Source organism: Leucoraja erinacea, chromosome 10, assembly GCF_028641065.1.
Source record: "Leucoraja erinacea ecotype New England chromosome 10, Leri_hhj_1, whole genome shotgun sequence".
Classification (NCBI taxonomy): Eukaryota; Metazoa; Chordata; class Chondrichthyes; order Rajiformes; family Rajidae; genus Leucoraja; species Leucoraja erinaceus.
The window spans coordinates 34,545,803-34,570,535 of record NC_073386.1 but is presented as its reverse complement, the minus strand read 5'-3'; the positions used below and the strand labels follow the sequence as shown (position 1 = coordinate 34,570,535).

The following is a 24,733-nucleotide window of genomic DNA, read 5'->3' as shown; positions in this document are numbered from 1 at the left end:
AAAACCCAACTCAAACTGGAACAGATATAATCTGTGTAATCTGCACATGTTTTCCGTTGAATTTATCATTTCCTTTAGTGTCAGCTTGAGCTAGCAAGTAGAATGAACTAAACTCTGGCTTCTTTCTCATTAGCAATGTAGAATATTTATTCATGTAAAAACTAATGGGGAGAAAACAACATGATATATCTTGGGCCAACACTGAAGGTCATCCATTTCCCCATTTGCTTGCTTGCTCTTTGAGGGTGGAGAGCGGTCTAGATGCACTTTGTATGTTGAGGCCAACTGCTTACTTAGTGATGACTGTCAAGTATTGCAACATTCCGTAACACACTGCTCCAGATATCAGCACATATTGTACACAAAAAAAACAGGTCCATACCGTCATTAGCATACATATTATTCTGCTGCTGCACTGAGATGTTGCAGGTTTGGATGACACCAATACCACGCTACAGATGAAGGCATATTAAAAGCTGGCAAAGAACACAGCAAATAATGTCTGCAGCCAGCCAGTAAACATACAGCCATTGCTGAGGTGTTGTTGATTTAAAATATGAACAACCCCAAAGAAGGCCTTGAAATTACATTGCACCAATAACGATGCAGCAAATAAGTATATCCACAGATACCCACCATCTGATGTTATGCAGAAACATGAGAGGAATTTCTGAGGCTAAGGCCAAGGTGTGGTGATGCCTAGTCCAATGGCTGGGGAAGGATATAGACATTTGTTTGGGTTAAATTCCATCTGCCATTTCTCTGCCCATTTCTGCAGCTGATCTATATCCCACTGTATCTTCTGACAGCCTTTCTCACTGTCTACAACTCGTCCAAATTTGGTGCCATCAGCAAATCTACTCACCATCTACATTTACGTCCAAGTTATATCCATATATCACAAACAGCAGGGATCCTGGCACAGATCCCTGCGGAACTCCACTGGTCACTGAGCACCAGCTGAATATTTACCTTCCACCACAACCCTCTGTCTTCTTAGAATAAGCCAGTCCTGAATCTATATGATCAAGTCATCGTGAATTTCATCCATCTTAATTTCATGGATCGGCCCTGCCATGAGGGACCTTATGAAAAGCCTTACTAAAATCCATGTATACAATATCCACCACCCTAACTTCATTAATCTATTTTGCATTATTAAATACAAGGATATTTTAGAGACTCTTTGTCTATCATCTTTCATGACCAGATATTCTCAGACTACAGAGCTTCAATTTGATCAGTTGCTTCCCTACTTTGACACAAGCATTTAGTTGGCTTTGAAGCATTTATAGATTAAAGTAATTCACTGCGCAAACATGCTTGCTCATTTTTGTGTGACCTTAGCAAATAATGGCCAACATATTTGTTGATGAATGGCAGCAGAACCAAGATCTCTCAAATATATTGCAAATAGGTTCTAGGTTCAGATAATTATTAGCTGCATACATTCCAGCTGTTATTTAATCTCCCTTATCCAAAGGGATATGATTATTCAAGCAACCTAAATAATATAATCTCAGTTCATGTCAAGCATTCAACCAGGGACCTATTTTATTTGGAGGGCCAACATATGATAGATTCTGAAGAAAACAAAACTTGTACATGTCTGAATGGAATAAATGTACGTCTATATTTAATTACAAATTGCTGAATGGAATTTCCTAGCCATTTCAAGTTAATGACCATATAACCATAATGTACATAACCTTTACATATTTTTGTGATTTTGAGCTTGAGATCAGAAGTAGACTTGAGACCTTGAGATCAGAATTAACTCTTTTTTCAACGAGTATTTTTTCAGAATTGAGCTCCAGGTGAACACTGAAGATAGACACAAAGAGCTGGAGTAACTCAACGGGTCAAACAGCATCTCTGGAGAAAAGGAATAGGTCACGTTTCAGATCGAGACCCTTCTTCAGACTGAGGGTCAGGGGAGAACACAGTGGATTAGGTTCTTATGAGAGATAATATATCATCAATATATGTAAATAATTTAACTGAAATGTATAGTGGGTATGAAAAAAAAAAGTAATGTGGGGAAATATGAATTACTTATGTCATTTTAACATTAGTTCTTTCAATGGCATAAAATCTATAGGTTTTTAGAAAGTTTATAATCTATTTAAACAGGAAATAGATCATTAAAAATGATAAGCCGTGTCCAGGTTGCAACGTGTTTTGTTCAATTATTAAATTAAGGTCCAAAAACAACTGCTTTCTCCTAAAAAACTGTGATGGAACCTTACTTCATGTTAAAATATATCCTTTGAACAGCAAAATAAATCTAATTGAAGTCCAAGGATTATGCGCCTAAAGCGTTTGTTTTTTTAATAAAGATAGGACTTTTGCACGTGTTGGAAATATGTTATCAAGTTTCAGCAAGTGCAAAGACCACATAATTCAGCAACCCAGAGGGGTTTTCCCAGTGACTCATGTGATCCAGTCAGTACTCAAATGGAAAATATTGTACTGCCCTGAAATTAGTGTCAGCCTAGATTCTCATTCAGCGGTTTCACCATCATCTGTGTGAAAATAACAGTTCTTTGTTAAACAGGCTGGCAGGTGCAAAGACTGCAGCAGAAAACGCGGAGCTGGAAGGTCTACATCAATCAGTAGAAAGAAAAGCACCTTCATGGGAAATAAGGTAAAGCAGACTGAATACTATTTATTTTAATCCTACGATCAACGGAAATCAAAATGTGTTTTTGTAAACTAAAATAGTATGTGACTTTTAAAGGGTTTTTGCTCTTGAGAGAAAGCTGCCTGGCGAATGAGAACATTCATTCTTTAAATCCTCCATTCTGTATAAATTCAGACAAACTATTTGCATTGGCAGAGTAAAACCTCATGGCCTAACTTTAAAAACATCAGCAAAGAGACTGGGTAAGACGTTTTGTTCTTTTTACTGACATTGTTGGGGCCTATTTATGATAAATTCATTATTGGGTTGTGGAGATCACAGGGAAAACCAGAATTTATTGCCTATGCCTAACACCCTGCCGTATATAGAAGTGAAAGCAGAAAGCATACGTTTTAAAATAGAAGTGGATTTTCTTTTTCCAAAAATGTACAATACTCATGAAATTTGCAAATGTATTAACTTCTCCACTCTTTCTTTGTTGTCCTGTGTCTGTCTTGCCTCCAAGTATTTGCCCCATGTGCTGTAGAACGGAGTAATATTACATTGAGTTTCACTATCCTTTCAGGAAAAGCCTGCTCTTCAAAACAAATTTCATCCCAGCTCATTTCAGCTCGTTTGCTGAGGCTCAATTACCTTAAATTATATTTAAGATGCTGCCAGCGGTGGTAGTTGAAGCAGGTACATGAGTGGCATTTAAAGACTTTTGGATAGGCATATGTATATGCAGGGAGTGGAGGGAAATGAGAAGGATGAGAGGGAATCTTATTGAAACATATAAGATTATTAAGGGTTTGGACACGCTAGAGGCAGGAAACATGTTCCCGATGTTGGGGGAGTCCAGAACCAGGGGCCACAGTTTAAGAATAAAGGGTAGGCCATTTAGAACGGAGATGAGGAAACACATTTTCACACAGAGAGTTGTGAGTCTGTGGAATTCTTTGCCTCAGAGGGCAGTGGAGGCTGTTTCTCTGGATGCTTTCAAGAGAGAGCTAGATAGGGCTCTTAAAGATAATGGAGTCAGGGGATATGGGGAGAATGCAGGAACGGGGTACTGATTGTGGATGATTAGCCATGATCACATTGAATGGTGGTGCTCGCTCGAGGGGCCAAATGGCCTACTCCTGCACCTATTGTCTATTGTCTGTTGAATGTGCAGGTAGATAAACTATAGTCTTGGTATCATGTTTGGCATGGATGAATTGTTCTTGTGCTGTACTGTTCTATGTTCTATATCTTAAGAGATCTTTAGACTGCTTACATGTGCAGCAGTAGGATGGCCTTATATTGCAGACTTTCCCCATTTCTGCATTGGCCGTATCAAGCATCCACATGTCTTTCAGCACATAGTCATAAACCGTGGAATGTGCCAATCTGTAACATTTGGTTTTGGATACATCTTTCAAAGAAAGTGTTAAAAATACTGAAGGAGTACAACAGCTGAAGGAATCTAAAACAAAAACTGAAAATGCTGAAAATACTGAACAAGTCAGCATCAATAGAAAGGTCCGACTGAAGAGATCTCACTGGATAATTGTCGCTGTTAGCTGGACAAGAAACGGGTTTCCAAATTCAATAAAATCAGAAAAAATGCAAATCATTTCTGGTGATTTCTGAAATTTCATCCAGAGTAAAATACAGATAAATCTATTTATTTTGTACCTTTTGCTAAACAGTGCCAGCGTAGAACAGGTGAACAGTAAGTAGTTTACTAATTATTCTCGCAAATTATGTGCCTCACCCTTAAAACAACATTTACTTGGCACCATCTTAATCATCTGAGTTAGATTACAAATGTGGTTCAAATGTAGCTGAACTCCTGAGAATTGATCTTTAAACTTATCTCCAAGCTCTTTTTGTACAGAGTCCATGAGCCTGCAAACAGAAAAATGCTTTGCCTTCCTCGTCCAATTGACATATAACATATATCCAATGTAGATATGTTAATCCACTGCATAATGGAAAATTGTAATACGTCGATCACCATTAGAGCAAAGTGTTTTGAGATCTTGGAAGCATGTTTTAAAAAAAATTCAGATAGCTCTATTTACAAATGCATAGATAATGTAGCACATTGCAGAATAGTAGGGTCGCAAGTTTAATTTTCATCAAGGGTTATTGGTTGAGGGATGTTGGCAGAATGCATGAATATCATCTCCACTTTTAGCCAATATTCTAGTATCACAAATATAAAAGCAAATCACGGTTTCATCAGACACAGTCAACAGGTTGATCATCAACTTGAAGGTAGACACAAAAAGCTGGAGTAGCTCAGTGGGACAGGCAGCATCTCTGGAGAGAAGGAATGGGTGACGTTTCGGGTCAAGACCCTTCTTCAGACTTGGCAGATCATCAACTTGACTGAATTAGAAGAAAGGAGCTCAATGTCACAGGAACTCTTGGTCACGGGAATGCCACTTTACCATACTATTTGATTATTGATGCCATCTATTTAGCTTTGTCGCCTTCAGATTCTACCTTCTTCCCTATTGCTAACATATGATCCCAGCCACATGTGCACTGTGCCCCAAATACTGCCTCCTTTCCCACTTCACTAACTGCATAATCAAGGCAATGCTGTTCCCTTTGGGTGCTCATCCTTTCAGTTACAGTGGCATATTTTACTGAGTTCTGTGACAAACTTAATTTCACTAGGACTTTGAATAACAAAATAGCTTGCAGATTGCTGCCAATGATATTAGGTTGTTGTCAATTTTATCAGGTTGTTCTTTCTAATCTTACAGTAAAGAATAACATTACAATGTTGCAATTTAGACCAGGAATCTTAGCTATTTTATCTTGTGCCTCTGTTCCAGTATTAGCTTAAAAAAACAAAACGGCGTTGAAATACGGTTTAGTTTATAGAAATAATTTCATGGATATAATCTGCTTTTCATTATGGTACAGATATTGTAACTATTTCACTTTTAGAACTCACCCTGAATTAATCAGTAAATTCTGTTTTTTTAAATCTGTTACTTCATCTCCATATTTATCATGCCCTGCTCCACAACATTTTCTTTAAATTATGCAAATCTATCCAATGGTCGATCAATAAGTTTCCTAGACGATCATGAATCAGAATCAAAAGCAGAAATTTCTACCTTGGAAGACAAAATCAATGTTTATAGGCACAGGTCTGATGACCTGAGTGGCTATTTTCACATTATAAGAAAAAAACTGGGGAAATATTATTTACAGAAGTCTTCTTATGATGTGAATTTTGAAAAAGGATTACAGTGAATTACTTCATTCCAAAAGATGTTACAAAATGCAACTACCTGGTATTCTATCCAACACTTAATATTCCATTCTTCCATCTCTGTGACATTGTCCACCACTCGCTACCATATTTTCAACATCTCATAGCTTGACTTCTTTAATTCCTCTCTTGCTATTCTATACAAATGGTAACTGGTCCAAAGCTCAATGCAATATCCTCAGTTGGTTCTGTCTGCCACCCAGATCTGGTAACAAAGAAGACTTCCCATTCTTCGTGTGATATCTATTGCAAACACCACAACAATGAAATCATGCACCTTTGCCTCTCATTAGGACTCAATCAAATTATCTTTATTGATGTAGGTAGCAGTGCCATAATTTCTCTGGTGACTCTGGATATGGAGTTGGTTTGACGAAACAGAGGATGGTGGTGGAAGGGATTTTTTCAGACAGTAGGCCTGTTATGAATAGTGTGCCGCAGGGATCGGTGTTAGACCCATTGTTGTTTGTGGTTTACATCAATTATTTGGATTAGAGTGCACAGGGCATAATTAGTAAGTTTGCAAATTACACTAATGTGGGTGGTTTTGCAGATAGTGCAGATGGTTATCAAAAATTGCAGCAGGCTCTTGATCAGCTGAGCAAGTTAGCGGAGGAAGGGCTAATGGAGTTTAATGCAGATAAGTTCCAGGTATTTCATTTTGGGAAGTCAAAACAGGTGAGGACCTTCACAGTGAACGATAAGGCCCTGGGAGTGTTACAGGGCAGAGAGATCTAGGAGTGCAGAGTGGTAAAGAAGGCTTTTGGTACATTGGCTTTCATCAGTCAGGGTACTGAGTAGAGAAGTTAGGACTTTATGTAACGTTGTATAAGATATTGATGAAGCAGCATTTGGTTTAGTGTGTTCAGTTTTGGTCACCCTGCTTTGGAAGGATGTCATTAAACTGAAAAGAGTGCACATATGATTAATGAGAATATTGCCAGGACCTGAGAGACTGAGCTATAGGGAGAAGTTAGGCAGGGTAGGACTTTATTACTTGGATGGCAGGAGGTTGAGGGGTGATATCATAGAGTATAAAATCATGAGAGGAATGGATAGGGTGAATGCACAGTTTTTTACCCAGGGTATGGGATGGAAAAAACAGGTTTAAGGTGAGAGGGGCAACTGAGAGGCAACTTTTTCACTCAGAGGGTGGTGGGTACATGGAATAAGCTGCCAAAAGAGATAGTTGAGGCAGCTGCTATAATAGCATTTAAAAGACACTTTGACAGGAATATGGGTATGAAAGGCTTAGAGAGATATGGGCCAAATGCGGGCAAATGGAACCAGCTTAGGTGGGGCATCTTGGTCGGCATGGACGGGTTAGGTTGAAGAGCCTGTTTCTGTGCTTAAAGATTCTATGACTCCACTCTCCAGAAATGGTCTCCTTTGTTTTCACTAATCTTCACCAATAGAACTTGAACATTCCTGTCTCATATCTTAATTAAGATTTATTTATCAGTTTTACAACAGCAGATTTATTTTGGCCCTTTGCCCAACTATATCTATTACTTATAATGTGATTTGCCCCCCATTATACATTTCCCCTCCCCTTCCTGGGGGGAGCGAGTCTCTCCATGATACTTTTCTCCTGCCTCCTCACTCATAATTGCCCAAAGTTGGAGTCTAGTTGTTTCAGTTCTACCTCCTTCAATATGGTGACATCCACATATATCAACTCACATTCAAACCTTGAAAAATTGTGAAGTTCAACATATCAAGGGTCCCATTTGGGTTTGCAGAAATCAATATTTGTATAAATGTGTTTTTCCTTTTTGTTCCTTTCTCAGGAATTTCAGTCAGATTAACCTCTATTAAATTCTAATATATGACCACCTCTCCTGCAACTTGTATATTATTTGGTCATATTTATATTATTACTATACAGTATTAATGACCTGTACTTCTTTGACTAACTTCTTTGAAGCATTTGTATCTGAAGCAATTTGAAGCAATTGACTCCCAATCTGAGTTTAGATTAGTTCAGAGATATATTGTTTGAAATGGGCCCTTCGGCCCATCAAATCCATGCTGACCAAAGATCCCCATACACTAACCACTATCCTACACACCAAGCCAATTTTTACCAAAGCCAATTAACCTACAAAACTGCACGTCTTTGGAGTGTGGGAGCAAACCACACAGTCGAGGGGAGAATGTACAAACTCCATACAGGCAATCCCCGTGAGCAGGATTGAATCTTGGTGACTGGTGCTGTAAGGCAGCAACTCTACTGCTGCGCCACCGTGCCACCCTGAGAATGCAGTGTCAGTTTGTTCACCCACTGTTCAATTTTTTATTATTTTTCACTTTGTAGTTTCCCACCTTTTTAAAATATCTGTTTATAGATATTTATGCTGGAGAAATTCAGAGGGTGAGGCAGCATCTATGGAGCGAAAAAAATAGGTGACGTTTCGGGTCGAGACCCTTCGTCAGACTGATGTGGGCGGGGGGGGAGAAAGGAAGAGGCGGAGACAGTGGGCTGTGGGAGAGCTGGGAAGGGGAGGGGAAGGAGGGAGAAAGTAAGGACTACCTGAAGTTGGAGAAGTCAATGGTCATACCGCTGGGGTGTAAACTACCCAAGTGAAATATGAGGTGCTGCTCCTCCAATTTGCGGTGGGACTCACTCTGGCCCGAGACAGAAAGGTTGGATTCAGAATGGGAGGGGAAGTTTAAGTGCTGAGCCACCGGGAGATCAAGTTGGTTATTGCAAACTGAGCGGAGGTGTTGGGCGAAGCAATCGCCAAGCCTACGCTTGTTCTCACCGATGTAGAGTAGTTGACACCTGGAACAGCGGATGCAACAGATGGGTTTGGAGGAGGTGCAGGTGAACCTCTGCCACACCTGAAAAGACTGCTTGGGTCCTTGGATGGAATCGAAGGGGGAGGTAAAGCGACAAGTGTAGCATTTCCTGCGGTTGCAAGGGAAAGTACCAGGGGAGGGGATGGTTTGGGTGGGAAGGGATGAATTGACCAAGGAGTTACGGAGTGAGCGGTCTCTGCGGAAAGCCGAAAGGGGAGGAGATGGGAAGATGTGCCCAGTAGTGGGAGGTGGCAAAAATGTCGAAGGATATATTTCTTTGTGTTTTCCCACATAGCTGCATTGTGCTTCCAGTCTGCTCTGTTACATTTCAGATTCATGACATCTGCTGTTAATCATTTTTACTTTGGAACATAATCCAATAAAACATTTCTGTATTTCATACAACTTATAACAAAACCTCTTGCACACAGTTTCTTAACTGGTCCAATGTTGACACTAATCAGGATAATTTGTACTGTCACATTATTTAATTAATAATGGCATTGGAAGGAACAAAATTCCTTTCTGAAACTTGTTTATTAATACACTATGTATGTATTCAATATCATAAATTTGAAAAATTAAAACAATGAATCTATCTTAATTAAATGGCTGCTCCTAATTAAAAACAGCACAAACCATAGTTTGTAATAAAGTGGAAGTATTTTTTCCATTGTTACTAAGTTTGTGTAAAAAAAAACTATTTTTACAGGAAGGTTTGATGGCTTCACCATGGGTCTAGCTAATTTAATAAAGAAGGTATCTGCAATGATGTTATGCATTACATCAAATGGTGAGTCTTATGTTTCTAGTTTGTGTTATATATTGAAATGTGAGATAATAATAAACTAATATATAAACAATATCCAAAAACACTTCAAAGACAATAATACTATAAAATGTATCGTTGTTTAATTCAGGAAAATGCAGTAACAATTTTTATTTAAATAGATCTCAGCCTGTACATGGTCCATATCTCTCTATTCCCTGCACTTCCATGAGCCTGTCCAAAAGCCTCTTAAATGCCACTATCATATCTGCCACCACCAGCAATGTGTTCCAGGCACCCGACCACTCTCTGCTTAAATACCTTGACCCGCACATCTCCATTAAACTTTCCCCCACCCACCTTTTAGCTATGCCCTCTAGTGTTGGACACTTCCACCCTGGGTAAAAGGTCATGAGTCAATCTATGCCTGTCAGAATTACATTAATTAATGTAGGTGTATGGAAAATAAAATGGGTTAGGGTGAGATTGGTGTAAAGAAACATGCTTATTGGTTGACATGGCCTCAGAGACTTGTTTCTGTGATGTCTCTCTCTATGAGACTTTAAGAGATGATTATTTTTCCATTTACCCTGTGAGGTGGAAAGATTACTCTCAACTATGCTCTTACTTCTGGCTGGATGTGCCTGCATGGGTTATAGAGTAATAGTCTCAGAGTCATACAGCATGGGAACAGGCCCTTCAGCCCTGTTTGCCAATGACAAGAAAGGTGTTCCATCTATACTAATCCCACCTGCCTGTATTTGGCCCATATCCTTCTAAACCTTTCTTATGAGCAGTTCAAATCTCTGGCTCTCTGTGACCATGGTCGATCTTTTATTTCAATATCACCTTCCGGAACTAATCCCTAATTTCCCTCAAGTCCTTAAACTCTCAACTATATCTCAAATATATTTAGTGACTGAACCGTGGCAATCTTCTTGTGTAAAGAATTCCAAAGATTCACAATCTTTCAGGTGAAGACATTTCTCTTCATCTTCGTCCTGAAAGGCCACTCTATATTTTGACATGGGGACGACTGACTCCAGGCTCCCTCGCCAGAGAAAGCGTCATCCTTGCTTCCACTCTACAGCCCCATAAAAATGTTGTATGTTTCAATCAAATCACCTTTCATTCTTCTCGTCTCTGGAGTTTATGTCCATGGATGCCAAATATGGGCAGCAGCCCCACACTGTAAACAATTCATGTTTCTGATGGATGATCTTCTCATCTGTTTTTTTTTTCATTTTAGTTTCAGGTATTTCCCTTGTTCAATTTCCTGGTATAGTTGTGGTAAAACCAGCTCCAGTCTTCCTGGTGGGTTCAAACATTTCGATCACCTGTGTGTCCGGGAAACAACATTGCAGTATTGATGAATTTAAACTCGTTATTAATAAAGAGAAAGTACAAATGAAGCGCTTTAATAATACATCGGCTCATTACTGGATGACTAACGTTACGACCCACAACCTCATAATACACTGCTATGTTGAATGCGTGGATGGGACCAATATGCTAGTGTGTCGAGAAAACCTTCAATCTGGTTGTAAGTATTTGTTACAAAATTGCTATCACTTAACATGGTTACATGAAGATGTAAAAGATGTTTCCCCCTCTAAATTTCCTTTCCTTCCCTTCATATGTTCATGTTCATAAGTGATAGGAGCAGAATTAGGCCATTCGGCCCATCAAGTCTACTCTGCCATTCAATTATGGCTGATTTAACTTCTCCTCCAAACCCCATTCACCTGCCTTATTCCATAACCCCTGACACCCATACTAATCAAGAATCTATCTATCTCTGCCTTAGAAAATATCCGTCGACTTGGCCTCCACAGCCTTCTATCGCAATGAATTCCACAGATTCACCACCCTCGGACTAAAGAAATTCTTCCTCATCTCCATCCCAAAGGAATGTCCTTTTATTCTGAGGTAATGACCTCTGGTCCTAGACTCCCACTCGTGGAAACAACCCCTCCACATCCACTCTATCCAAGCCTTCATGACATGCGCTATGTGGGGTAATGTTAATATTAATTAATATTAATGTAATAGTAATGGAATAGTACAGAAAAGTGTAGTGCTTTCATTTGTCCACTACCATTTTCACTGGCTTTGTCATATTACAATTAATTGTGTCGTTGTGCACGAACTTCTGATTATAGCTTTTTGTTTAAAGCTGAGCAATCCTATCAAGGCGGTGGTAAATTCCTCAAGATAACCATTGTCAAAACTGTATTGTTTCAGAGTTGCCTCAGAAAACCATCCTGCTTCATTTATATTATAGAACTGTCTGGATGCAAAATGCCAGAGCTCAGACTAAGCAAAAACCTTAATGCTGTGATTTACATTGTTAGATCCCCCAAGTCAGCCAAGTGATCTGAAGTGTGTATGGAGACATAACTACATGCAGTGCAGCTGGATAGCAGGGAAACAGACGTTTCTTGTGACACAATACACCCTTCACATCCAAAGGTGAGTGAAAGCTTATGGTTTATGCATCTGAGAACTTGAATGTCAGCTGTGTGGCTTCACGGGAATATTGAATGTAGTATTGTAGAAACAAGACAGATGCTCGTTTACAAAAAAAGACATAAAGTGCTGGAGTAACTCGGCGTACCAGGCAGCATCCCTGGGGATCATGGATAGGTGACATTTCAGGTCGAGACACTTCTTCAGACTGATTGTAGCATTCTGAATACTGTAGTGGTAATTTGATCATGGTAGATTTTCTCACTCTATTAGGTTAATTTATTAATCTTTCTCTGGCATTTAATTGTTTCTCTGGCGGCTGGTGTAGCAGCAGCCGGTGCAGCAGCAGCACGGCGTGCTGTGGGAGAGTTTTCTCTAGAGTTTTCTCGAGAGTTTTCGCGAATTAAACCGGAGATTTACCATACTGAAGACGTTAGAGTCATAGTCGAGGATGAATTGCTGAACTTTATTGTGGTCAAATTGCGAACACTAAGCCACGATGATATTGTAACGATAGTTACGAGCAGTTTCAGCTCTGTGCGGATTGAGTCCTCAAAGGCAGTTTTGGCAGAGCTCTTTCCACACTACAAACGATGGATCTCCTACAGGGGACAAAAGAAGGACATTAACAATGTCAAAATGTGCCTGCAAGTGATTAATGAGTGCGGTGAAGAGATCCCGAGATTTGTATCGCACTTTCTGGATGAATTACCCCCCGTCTCATTTAAACACATCGATGTGACTGCGCTCCTCGGGAGAATGCAGCAAATCAATGCTGACGTTGACTACCTAAGAAGAACTATGGAAACTCAGGTAGCTGCCTGTGAAACATTGCGGGAGGTTTCTGTTAAACTCAACGGCCGGCTGACTGCTCTGGAGGGGGGTTGTGGCCCGGACGCTACTTTTTCGGCTGCCTGCCTCTCTGCTGTGGAGATACAACCGGGCTCTTCGCCCAGTGCGACAGGTCTTTCCTCGACTGTGATGGAGAAGCCGCCGGGCACTGACCCTGCCCCCTGCACTCCCTCTGTGGTTAATGGATGGTTGACAGCAACGCCTGGCGGGACCGACGGTAGACAACCAGCCCAGCCTGTAGATCCAGCCCTGGGACGAACGCAGACTCCCCCGTGGAGCATGGTGGTGAAGGCAGGGCGCCGACTGAAGCAGGTACCTGAGAACTCTGCCCAACGACGCCCTACACCTCGCACTGTAAAAACTCCAGTGAGGCATGTGAGAAAGAAGACAGGCATAATCGGGACTGGTGTGGGTAGCAATATACTGGCTGTCAAAACAAAGATGGTAAAGGTACTTGCTACAAAGTTTGATCTCAGCTTAGACGCCAACACTCTCAGTGACTACTTAAAAACGAAGCTGGGTTGGGAAGTGATATGTAGAAAAATAGAGACGACACAGAGTAGATTCAGCTCCTTCTGTGTCACCGCTGAATATAATGATGTGGCGGAACTGTACGATCCGCAGCTTTGGCCCGCTGGGTCTTTTGTCCGACGCTACTATGAGCCTCGTCGCCCTAGAGGAGCAGACGGAGGCCCGTCTGGTCCAGAGGATGCCCCTCGCTCTCAGGATGAGGAGCTGCTGCACGGTAACGATGCTGGGGTGCCTGTCGCATCTGTGGGCGAGGACGGGATGAAGGCCAGCTGTTCCGCTGGGAGCGACACAACACATTAAATGCATGTTGCTTCATACAACACTCGCGGTTTGCGAGTAGGTAATTCTGCTACTGATAGATCAAGACGGTTGGTGGTGGACACACTGCTAGACCAATGTGACATTCTGTGCCTGCAAGAAACTTGGCTGGCGAAGCAAGATCTGGATAAGTTGAACACTCTACACATGAACTTCCATGGGGCTGGAGAGTCCACTACCGACCTCAGTACGAGGCTGGTTCGGGGTAGGATAGCTGGTGGTGTAGCTATACTGTGGAACATCAAATATGACTCACTGGTGAAGGTGGTGCGTCTAAATGTTGACTGGGCCATAGGGCTGGAGTGTAATTATAATGGAAAGAAATTTACTGCCTTAAATGTTTATACACCGTATGAATCGTATGAGCATGAGGACGAGTTTCTGAACAGGTTAGCTTTTATTCAGTCCTTTATAGAGGACAACAGCTCATCTTGTGTCTACGTCATGGGTGATTTTAATGCTGACATGTCAGATAGCAAATCTTTATTTGCAGCACACCTGCAGCAGTTTTGTAATGAATCTAAACTAATTCTATCGAGTAAAGCTCTGTTGCCTGACACAAGTTTTACCTATGTTAGTGAGGCGTGGCACACAACATCTTGGCTAGACCATATTGTGACCACAGCCGATGCTCATGCCACACTCGAAAAGGTGGAGATTTGTTATGAACTTGCCACCTCTGATCACATACCTATTGCTGCACGGTTAAATGTTGAGAATGTACCCCTGCTGTCCAGTAATAATAATGCTGCTCCCTCAAGTAAACTGGACTGGTCAAAACTGAGCAGAGAGGTTATGGCTGGATATTCACTGCGAACGGACAGTTTTTAAAATAATATTGAATTGCCTCAAGAGGCCCTAATGTGCTCAGATATGAATTGTAAGGACGTGCAACATGCTGAAAAACTCTGTGCCATGTATGATGTTATTGTGAAATGTCTCAATGCCTCCAGTGATCCCTTTTGTAAAAGCAGATGTAAGGTACCCAACATCAGACCTGGGTGGAATGAGTTTGTGGCTGAGCAGTACGCTGAGGCAAGAGAGGCCTTTAGACTCTGGTCAGAGGCAGGTAGGCCTAGACAGGGGGTATTGCTAGATATGAAAAAACGCACAAATGCTAGAGTTAAATATGCACTTTGTTTTATTAAGAAAAATGAAAACACAATGAGAGCAGACTCGCTTGCCAGGAAGCTACAGAATAACAACCTTACTAACTTCTGGAAAGAGGTCAGAGTAATGAATAACAGCAAAACACCCCTACCGTCTGACATTGAAGGTGTTAGTAGCCCAGAAAAAATAGCTGAGTGTTGGCGTGAGCACTACTGTAACCTTTTTAACTGTGTTAAAAGTAACCCAGTTAGAATAAATCATGAACATATTGATCTCTCTGTAGATATGGTAGTTAGGGCAGTTGATGTCTATGATGCCATTAACATGTTGGATAACAACAAAGCCTGTGGTATGGACTGCATTACTGCAGAACATCTAAAATATGCCAGCTATAAGCTCTGCCCCTTGCTTTCCATGTGCTTTAATGGTTGTTTGGTTCATGGTGTCTTGCCAAATGATATTATGTCTGTAATGTTAGTGCCTGTGATTAAAGATAAGGCTGGTAGGCTCAACAGTATTGATAATTACCGACCTATTGCATTAGCCAGTATCTTATCTAAAGTACTGGAGAGAATACTGTTGACAAAGCTAGAAATGTATGTCCTTACTAATGACAATCAGTTTGGGTTCAAAAGAAAGCATGGAACTGACCTGTGTATCTATGCTCTTAAAGAGATTGTGTTCAGGTACTCGAGCCTGAATTCATCTGTATTTTTATGTTTTATTGATGCGTCCAAGGCATTTGATAGAATTAATCATGAACAATTGTTTGTAAAATTGCTAAATAGAGGTGCCCCTAAATTCTTAGTGAGAATTTTAGTGTTTTGGTATGCCCATCAAACGTTTCAGGTTAAATGGGACAATGTTGTATCTGCTCCATTCTGCGTTAGTAACGGAGTGCGGCAAGGAGGAATTTTGTCTCCTATTTTATTTAATGTTTATATGGACGAATTGTCAAATCAGTTAAATAGGTTAAAAACTGGCTGTCTTGTGGGCAACACTATTGTTAATCATCTGATGTATGCAGACAACCTGGTCCTGCTCTGTCCATATAGTGCTGGGCTGCAGCAGATGCTGAAGGTGTGCTCTCAGTATGGCCTTGATTATGACATAAAGTATAACGCTAAGAAAAGCCGCATAATGGTAGTTAGAAGCGCTGAGGACAGGGAATCAACTTTTCCGACCTTTTATTTGTCAGACAGTCCTCTTGCAGTGTGTGAGGAAATTAAATACTTAGGTCATGTCATATCTGATGACTGGAAGGATGACTGGAAGGATGACAAAGACCTCTACCGACAGCGCTGTAAAATTTATCTTCAAGCCAACATGCTTATAAGGAAGTTTTATATGTGCTCTGACCATGTGAAGTGTTCCCTGTTCAGAACCTACATCACACCGTTATATACTGCTCAATTGTGGTCTAAGTATAAGAAAAAGAGTATGCAGAGGCTTAAGGTAGCATACAATGATGCAATGAGGTTGCTACTTCGTGTCCCTAGGTGGCATAGTGCCAGTCAATTGTTTGTGTCCACTAGAGTGCCAACCTGTGAGGCACTCTTAAGACAGCTGATGTTTAGTTTTATGTGTCGCCTGGACAAGTCAGAGAACCACATAATTGAAGCCTTAGTCAGCCCTCTGAAAAGCTGCTATAGATTCACTTCTAGGCTAAGATGGCATTGGTGCAATAGCTTATATATATTTTAGGCTAATATGCAATTTCTTAATATATCTTTGTAATTCTTTGTACTGTTTGATGTGTATATGGACCTGTGTCTCTGAAATAAAGCTTTAATAATAATAATAATTTTAAAACGGAACCTGTGGCCAGGACAATTCTAGCCACAAAACCCAGCTGTCATCGCATTTCAAGAGTAACTAATCAAGTGTTAACCTGTGAGTTCCTCTGGTAATTAACCTCAACTGCAGGCTTGCAAACTTGAAAGTGAAAGTCTCCAAATGGTAGCTTGGATTTTTTAATCGATCTGCAAGTAATATTGAGTGAACATTTACAACCAAGAAGTTGTAAATGTTCATGGGATCAGGGGATACTGTAGATTCACATGGGGAATGGCCGTGGCAGACAGCCTCTCCATTGTGCAGGTACAAATATCTGAGGCGGTGTACGGATTAAAAACAAGCAAATGTTGCATGGAATGATGTTGAGGAGCTTCGTGCAAAAGAAGGCAACTAAACTCTCTTCGTCAAAATAAAAACTGTTGAGATTAAGTCAAATGAAAATGTCAAAAACGATTTATGGATTTTTCTTATGAAACCAAAAATGGTCCATTGAATAAAATTAGGGGGCATCATTTAAAAACTCCTGCATCAGTTCCTAACAACATGGGCAGCACTGTGGCACAATGGTAAATCTGCTTCCTCATGGCACCAGAGACATAGGTTCGATCCTGACTACATGTGCTGTCTGTGCGGAGTTTGTACGTTTTATATATGGCCATTTGGATTCTCTCCGGAAACTCCAGTTTGCTCCCTCATTCTAAAGGTGTTCAGGTTTGTGGGTTAATTAGCTTCTATAACTTGCACCTAGTGTGTAGGTTGCGAAAGTGAGATAACATGGAAATAGTGTACAGATGAACGATGGTCTTCAATACCTTCTATACCTTTTTCCAAATGGAGAGGGGAGAAGAAGGGGTGGCCAGGTTGCAACTCTTCCTTGATCATGCTGGTGGTCTTGCCGAGGTAGCATGAGATGTAAATGGAGACAATGGAATGTAGCTTGGTTTGTGTAATGGTCTGGGCTCCATCCACATATCACTGCAATTTCTTGCAGTCTTGGATGCTGTAATGCATCCTGATAAAATGCGTTCTATGGCGCATCTGTAGAAGTTGGTGAGAGTTGTAGGGGACATGCCGAACTTCCTCAGCCTTCTTGAGAAAGTAGAGGCGTCGGTGTGCTTTCTCGGCTAGTGCTTCAATACGAGTGATCCAGGAGAAGTTTTCGGTGATATTTACTCCTATAAATTTGAACCTTTGAACCATCTGTACTTTGACACCATCAATGCAAACTGGGGTTTGTGTCCGCATTGCTTCCTGAAGTCGATCACTATCTCTTTTGTCTTGCTGACTCTGAGAGAAAGGTTGTTGTCTCGATACAAAGTCACGAGGATCTCAATCCCCTTCCTGTACTCCTTCTTGTCATTATTTGATATTCGGTTCACAATGATGTCGTCTGTGAATTTGTAAATTGAATTAGGTTTGTACATGGCTACACAATCGTGGGTGACAAGGAGTAAAGAAGGGAGATGAGAGTACATCCTTGTGTAGCACAACCACATTGAATAATGATCGAAGCCAACATACAAAGACATATGACATATTAAATATCAACAGCTAACACATTTTAAAGTAAGGTTTGGGCTTCCTTTGATACCAATTGGAAGCCTTGCATCAGAAGCCCATTGTCATGATAATGCAGAACTAGTAAAAAAAATTGAACTAACCCTTTGATATTTATGGATTCTTTTTATGCTGATTCTAAGAAAATTTGTGACCGTTTGGTTTCACGAAAGTGATTGAACAGCTGTTACACGGCTTGAGATCTGTATTTATCTTGTATTACAGTGTGAAAACAGGTGAAGAACAGAGATTTTCAGCAGAATCCAGAGCCAGCATTGTCACTGTCCCAGGACATCATCTTCAAGAAGCCTTGAAATACAAGGTTTGGGTGGAAGCTGTGAATGCATTAGGAAATGCAACATCCAAGGATTTAGCCTTTGAGCTGAATGATATAGGTACAGCATTATAGTCTATACAGTTGTAAATGTATCTGACTCTCATTTCTGGGCTTGAACTACTCGTTCAGTAGTTTTACATTTAAGTAAACTGCTACTGAGCCACCTAATTAGAAATGTGCCATTTTCTCATCAATCTGTTACACAACTCTACTGATGGTAAACACATTTTGTGAATGTTAGGTGTGGACAAGATTAGAATGAATCACAACACTGAACAAAACAAGCGGCTTAAACATTATGGTGATCCCAACTCATTCTTGCTGTCACTTTTGCACATAAAATGTTCAATTTAGTTGAGGATGTATCATAGGTCATAAAGAATAGGAGTAGAATTAGGCCATTCAGCCTATCGCCTACTCCACCATTCAATCATGGCTAATCTATCTCCCCCTCCTAACCCCTTTCTCTTGCCTTCTCCCCATAATCTCCAACACTCAATACACACAGTTCTGGTTCAATGTGAAGGCATCCATGATGTTTCTTCACCCTAGAGAGGCTATCAGCAGGGGAAAGTGAGGCCAGGTTGTGACCCTGTACATCAGGAGCTGCTCTGGGGACATCTGAAGAAACAACACATTTTGCCAAATGACGGTCAGTGGATCAACGAGGAAACTAAGAGTCAAGCTTGACTTCCTGGTCACGAGCCAAGTGTTGCTTTTCTAAAAAAAAAACATTTATTTGAATATGCTGCCTTACACCATATCAAGACATTTCCAAGCCAGAGTCACCCTGATACAAACACTCATGTCAACACTTGTTTCCTGCTGTAACTAAATGTGCACCCAGTGGTATGGGAATCAGTTAATTCTCTCCATTTCAAAGAACTCCCTCTCACTCCAAAGATGTTAGTGTGGTCAAGGAAAGAGCGTTCACATCGCGGCCCTGTTTCCACCAATCTTTCCACCACCACACAAGAAGAACAAGAAGCGCGAGACAGACACCATTGTGTGTGGATGCCGAGAAGTGTGTTCAGCTCTGGCTGAACAAATTCTAATCTTGTGTGTGGACTCGACAAGAAGACAGATGTTGGTCAGAATTACTGATAGAAGTTGGTCATGGGTGTATCTAGATGTAATTTTGCCTAAAATCAGCCTAATTTTGGGGCCTAATCCAATCATGCACAAACTTCATGGAGATTAGTGCAAACAGGTGTAAACATATCCGACTCCAAACTCTGAAATGTGCCTGAAGCACTGCCATCACTTTGGCAGCAGACTTAAAACCTTGAAGCATTGTTCATATGGATTTCTGCCCTGGTAACTAATCCAAAATAAATTTCCCAAGACCTTTTTCTATCGGGGAGGGGAGGAAGATGGGAAAATTATTCATCTAATTTTAATGCTAATTTGTAACAATGTCTTCTGTTCAAATAGCGATGCCTGACACTCCAAAAATCATAAAAGTTGAATTTATAAACAATTCTGCATCCAAGACCATTATTCACTGGAAAAATTCAACACCAAGTGCAAAGTATGATTTTGAAGCGAAATATAAAATAAAATCTGATCCAGAAGTCAACTGGACTCTGGTAAGTTCCAGGTTTGCTGCAGAGTTAATGTTTACTGTGCTTGTATTATTCCTCTTTCCAGACCTCTATGTGGCTATGTTGGTACCAAGAGCCATATCTGAACTCAGATAAGAAGCTACAGACAAACTTCCTCTGCCATCTTTCTTGCACGGATATATGTCAGGCGTCTTGCAAAGTTTGGCTGAAAAATGAAGTAACTGCTGCCTTGCTGTACTGAACACAATGTTACAAAGAAACAGCAAAATACTCTTGACAATCGAACTTAAAATAAGAGTAGACGAAGTATATCTGAGCTGTTGAGTTTTTCCGGCACTTTTTGTTGTACAGTGGTTCAACACTAAGGAAATATCCACAGACACCAATAGGAGAACACAAATTAATATCAATGAATACCAAAAAAATGTGTTCTTTGCAAAAGAGAAGTAATGTGTGCACCAGAAGCAAAGGATTGTTGGGAATACAGAAATGATTCACTTCATTGCGTTTCACTGGACAATGGGGATGCTGGCAAAGTGCTTTCAGGATGGTTTTAGGGGCCTGTCCCACCTGGGCGACATTTTCGGCGACAGCCTTGAATGAGGTTGTTGCGTTGTGGTCTGGGCGTGATGCGCGGTGACGCATATAGTGACGCGCGGTGACGTGCAGGTGACACGTAGGTGATGTTCAGTCATTTTGGAATGTTCAAAATCCACGGGCGACGTCACCCTGTGGGTGAGGCCCGGTTAGGGTCAGGGTTGGGGTTTTAACATTAATATATTAAAATTAATACAATAAAATCAATTATGCCAATTAAAAGATGTCTGAGTTCATCAGTTTTATTTATAGACATTTTGGTCCGCTTCCGTCTCTATAACTTTTCACGGGGATGGATTCAGTGAGTGTAGACTGAACTTCCCTCTCCCCTCCAATCCCCTCCTGCGCACATCCCTCCTTCTCCACTCCCCGCATACCCTTCCCCCTACCCTCTCCCCCCTCTTTCCCTTCCCCCCTCTTCCTCCCTTCTTCCCGCACCACTCTTCTCCTCCTTCTCCACTCCCCCCCCTCCCCTCACATCCCCTTCTCCCCCCCCCTCCCTTCTCCCATTCTCCAACCCCCCCCCTCACTTTCCTCCGATGCCCCCCATTTGTGGACCCAGCCTGGGACAGCTAGATCCCACTAATAGTACTGCACAAAGGCCACATCATCTGTTTTAGTAACATTGACTATGGGATAAATGTAGACTTTGGGAACAACACCGCTGCCTCTGGGGGTTTGGAGAGACCATTGGAAGAGAGATCTGCCTCTGGGACATCTTGTGGCCAACAGTTTAGTTCCCATGAGGAGCAGGCAGAACATTGGGGGTTCGAGTCCAACACCTGGGACCCATGTGTCACATTTAGTTAAGAGATACAGTGCCCTTCGGCCCACCGAGTCTGCACCAATCAGTGATCCCCTGCACACTATCACACACATGCTAGGGACAATTTATACTTATACCAAGGCTATCAACCTCAAGTTAGGGTTAGGGTTAGGGCTTGGGCTGGGGCTGGGGTTAGGGTTAGGGTTGGGGCTGGGGTTAGGATTAGGGTTAGGGTTTGGGTTTCCTCCCGCACTCCAAAGGCGCACAGGTCTGTATAAATTGTCCCTATCGTGTGTGGAATAGTGTGCGGGGAGATCGCTGGTCGCAGGCTGGGTCCAGAAAGGGGGGGACGTCGGGGAAAGTGGGGGTTGGAGAATGGGAGAAGCGAGGGAGAGGGGAGGAAGGGGGGGGATGTGGTGGAGGGGGGTAGTGGAGAAGGGGGAGAAGAGTGGAGCAGGGAGAAGGAAGGAATAGGGGGGAAGGGAAGAAGGGAGGGGAGAGGGGAAGAGAGAAGGGTTGGGGGAAGTGGAGAAGAAGGAGGGAGGGGTGAAGAGGGGGGTGGAGGAGAGAGGGGGGGAGGGGGGTTCAGTCTATACTCACTGAATCCATCCCTGTGAAAAGTTATAGAGCCATTGATTGGGTCTGGAAGCGACCAATACATCTATAAATAAAACTGAATGACTCGGACATCTTTTCATTTGCACAATTGATTTTATTGGATTAGTTTTAATATATTAATGTTTAAAATTCATGCATTGAAGAAAGAATATTTTACTGCCCCTCTGTGGTCCCTAACCCATATCGGGCGTCACCCGCATGACAGCAAACGTCAGCGTGAATGTCGTGCAACTTGACGGTTTTACGGGCGTCAGTCACTGACGTTCCACAGTCGCCAAAAAAATCGCAAAGTGGGACAGGCCCTTTAGTAATGAATGGCGTATTCCTAGACCAGGACTTTAGTGCAGTCTAAATTGTTGCATGGTTTGGTCAGCCATCAACAGTTGCTTAGTCTCAATTCCTGATTCAATAATTAGTCTCTTCCTTTGTGTCCATCCCTGGTGTTCAGCATAGAATCACAGAGAGATGTGGCTCAAAAACAGGCCCGTTGGTCCACTGAGTGTGCCAACCAGCAACCATAAGCTGCCAAGGTATTACATCCCAATTTGAGCAATTTCCCCCTCCATTCCTTGGAACCTCTTTTCCAAGAATGACTGGACAGTCCTGGTGCACTGAATTCTTTCACAATGAGAAATTTGTGGTTATTCCCAGATCAAACTGCAGCAAATGCTAGAAATCTGATAACAGACCAGAAACTTATGGTTGTTTCCTGATATTAAAGTATGTACTTGAATTTTTCCTTTCTTTACATCCATTCTTGCCATAGAGGGAGTACAGAGAAGGTTCATCTGACTAATTCCTGGGATGTCAGGACTTTCATATGAAGAAAGACTGGATAGACTTGGCTTGTACTCGCTAGAAATTAGAAGATTGAGGGGGGATCTTATAGAAACGTACAAAATTCTTAAGGGGTTGGACAGGCTAGATGCATGAAGATTGTTCCCGATGTTGGGGAAGTCAAGGACAAGAGGTTCACAGTTTAAGGATAAAGGGGAAATCCTTTAGGACTGAGATGAGAAAAACATTTTTCACACAGAGAGTGGTGAATCTCTGGAACTCTCTGCCACAGAAGGTAGTTGAGGCCAGTTCATTGGCTATATTTAAGAGGGAGTTAGATGTGGCCCTTGTGGCTAAAGGGATCAGGGGGTATGGAGAGAAGGCAGGTACAGAATACTGAGTTGGATGATCAGCCATGATCATATTGAATGGCGGTGCAGGCTCGAAGGGCCGAATGGCCTACTCCTGCACCTATTTTCTATGTTTTTATGTTTCTATACCTACCACCGAAGTCAGACTAAACAGCCTAAAGTTCCCACTATTCTGACTTGCTCCCTTTTTGTGCAGCGGGCTAATCTTGGCAATTTTCCAATCATCTGGGACCACCCTTGACTAATGATCCCTGAAGTATAACTATCAATGCCTCCACGATCTCTAAAGCCACTGCTTTCAGAACTAAGAATTTAAGAAGAGATTCTATTTCTTTGCAAGTAATATTATAATAGGATGCAGATTTTATCATCTACATTTGTATTTTCAGAGGTATTTACCTGTTGTGTGACACTTTAGTCTCAGGAGATTGGTAACTTTTTGATACAAACTTACTTTTTCTTATGCAGCAAAGTGACGTATGAAACTGCACAACTCCTCCTCCTTCTGTTGTGGGGTAGACTTAGACTGAACCTCCCTCTCCCTCCCCAATATTCGAACATCCCCAATCCTTTCCACTCGTCACTTTGATTTCATATTTTTACATATTTTATGTTTTTTTGACTGTTGGCAGATCAATTTCCTCCATGACACACTGGTCAACCTGAGGAGTGCCTTCAGCAACAGACTGGTTCCACCTAGATGTAGGACAGAACGCCACAGGAGATCCTTCTTCCCTGTGTCTATCAAACTGTCCAACTCCACTCCCTCCTGTCGTGGATAGACTGAGTGACTCCCCTCCACTCCCACCTACCCCCCCCCCCCCCCCCCCCCCCACCCAATCTTTGCACATCCCCAATCCTTTCCACTCGTCACTTTAGTTTCATGTTTTGTGTATATTGTGTTTTTTTTACTGTGGGCAGATCAATTTCCCTCCTAAGATAAATAACGTTCTATCGTATCGTATCACAATGCATCTTTGAACAGATAACTATATTACATGCATGTGCACTTTGCTAACCAAGATGCAAGATTGAATTATGTGGCAAATGCTGTGGTATAAACTGTATACTTATTAATATCTTAAAATTAAAATGTGTAACAACGGATGGAATCAAATACGTTTTTTCCTGTCACCAATTTTAGGTCGCTAAAAATGACATCATTGGGCATTTATGCTATCTCAACCACTGTGAGCCCTTCAGGGAATATGAGTTTCGGATCCGCCGCAAATATGTTCAAGGCAGTAAGCAGTGGAGTGAATGGAGCAGCTCATTTATCACCATATCCCCTGAGGCAGGTGAGTGAAATCCTGAAATGCATTTAGTGGTAAGATAATAGAAATACACATTTACACAGCTGTGCCGTTTTAAATATGAACAGAACATTTCATCCTTGTGCAAATTTGTTGCTCCAAGATGTGTGTGCTCTTCTTGCAAATGCTGGTTTAGAGCAAAAAATAGACACAAAATGCTGATAGGAGAGGATGGGGAGATCAGATGTGGTCAGCAAATTTAATATTGCACATATTGAATGGTGGTGCTGGCACGAAGGGCAGAATGGCCTACTCTGGCAATGGAGTCTTAATGGAATTTT

At 41.5% G+C, this 24,733-nt stretch overlaps 1 protein-coding gene across 1 annotated transcript in view; it reads left to right on the top strand.

The window, feature by feature from the left end:
* The first annotated feature begins 721 nt into the window (after positions 1-721).
* Positions 722-24,733, top strand: part of il23r (interleukin 23 receptor) — a 71,509-nt gene continuing 47,497 nt past the window's right edge. Inside the window, exons 1-7 of the mRNA XM_055641924.1 lie at positions 722-2,647; positions 9,418-9,498; positions 10,724-11,017; positions 11,829-11,946; positions 18,334-18,503; positions 19,880-20,034; positions 24,284-24,437. Coding sequence (XP_055497899.1) covers positions 9,438-9,498; positions 10,724-11,017; positions 11,829-11,946; positions 18,334-18,503; positions 19,880-20,034; positions 24,284-24,437 — 952 coding nt within the window. The 5' untranslated portion in view covers positions 722-2,647; positions 9,418-9,437. The remainder of the gene's footprint in view (positions 2,648-9,417; positions 9,499-10,723; positions 11,018-11,828; positions 11,947-18,333; positions 18,504-19,879; positions 20,035-24,283; positions 24,438-24,733) is intronic.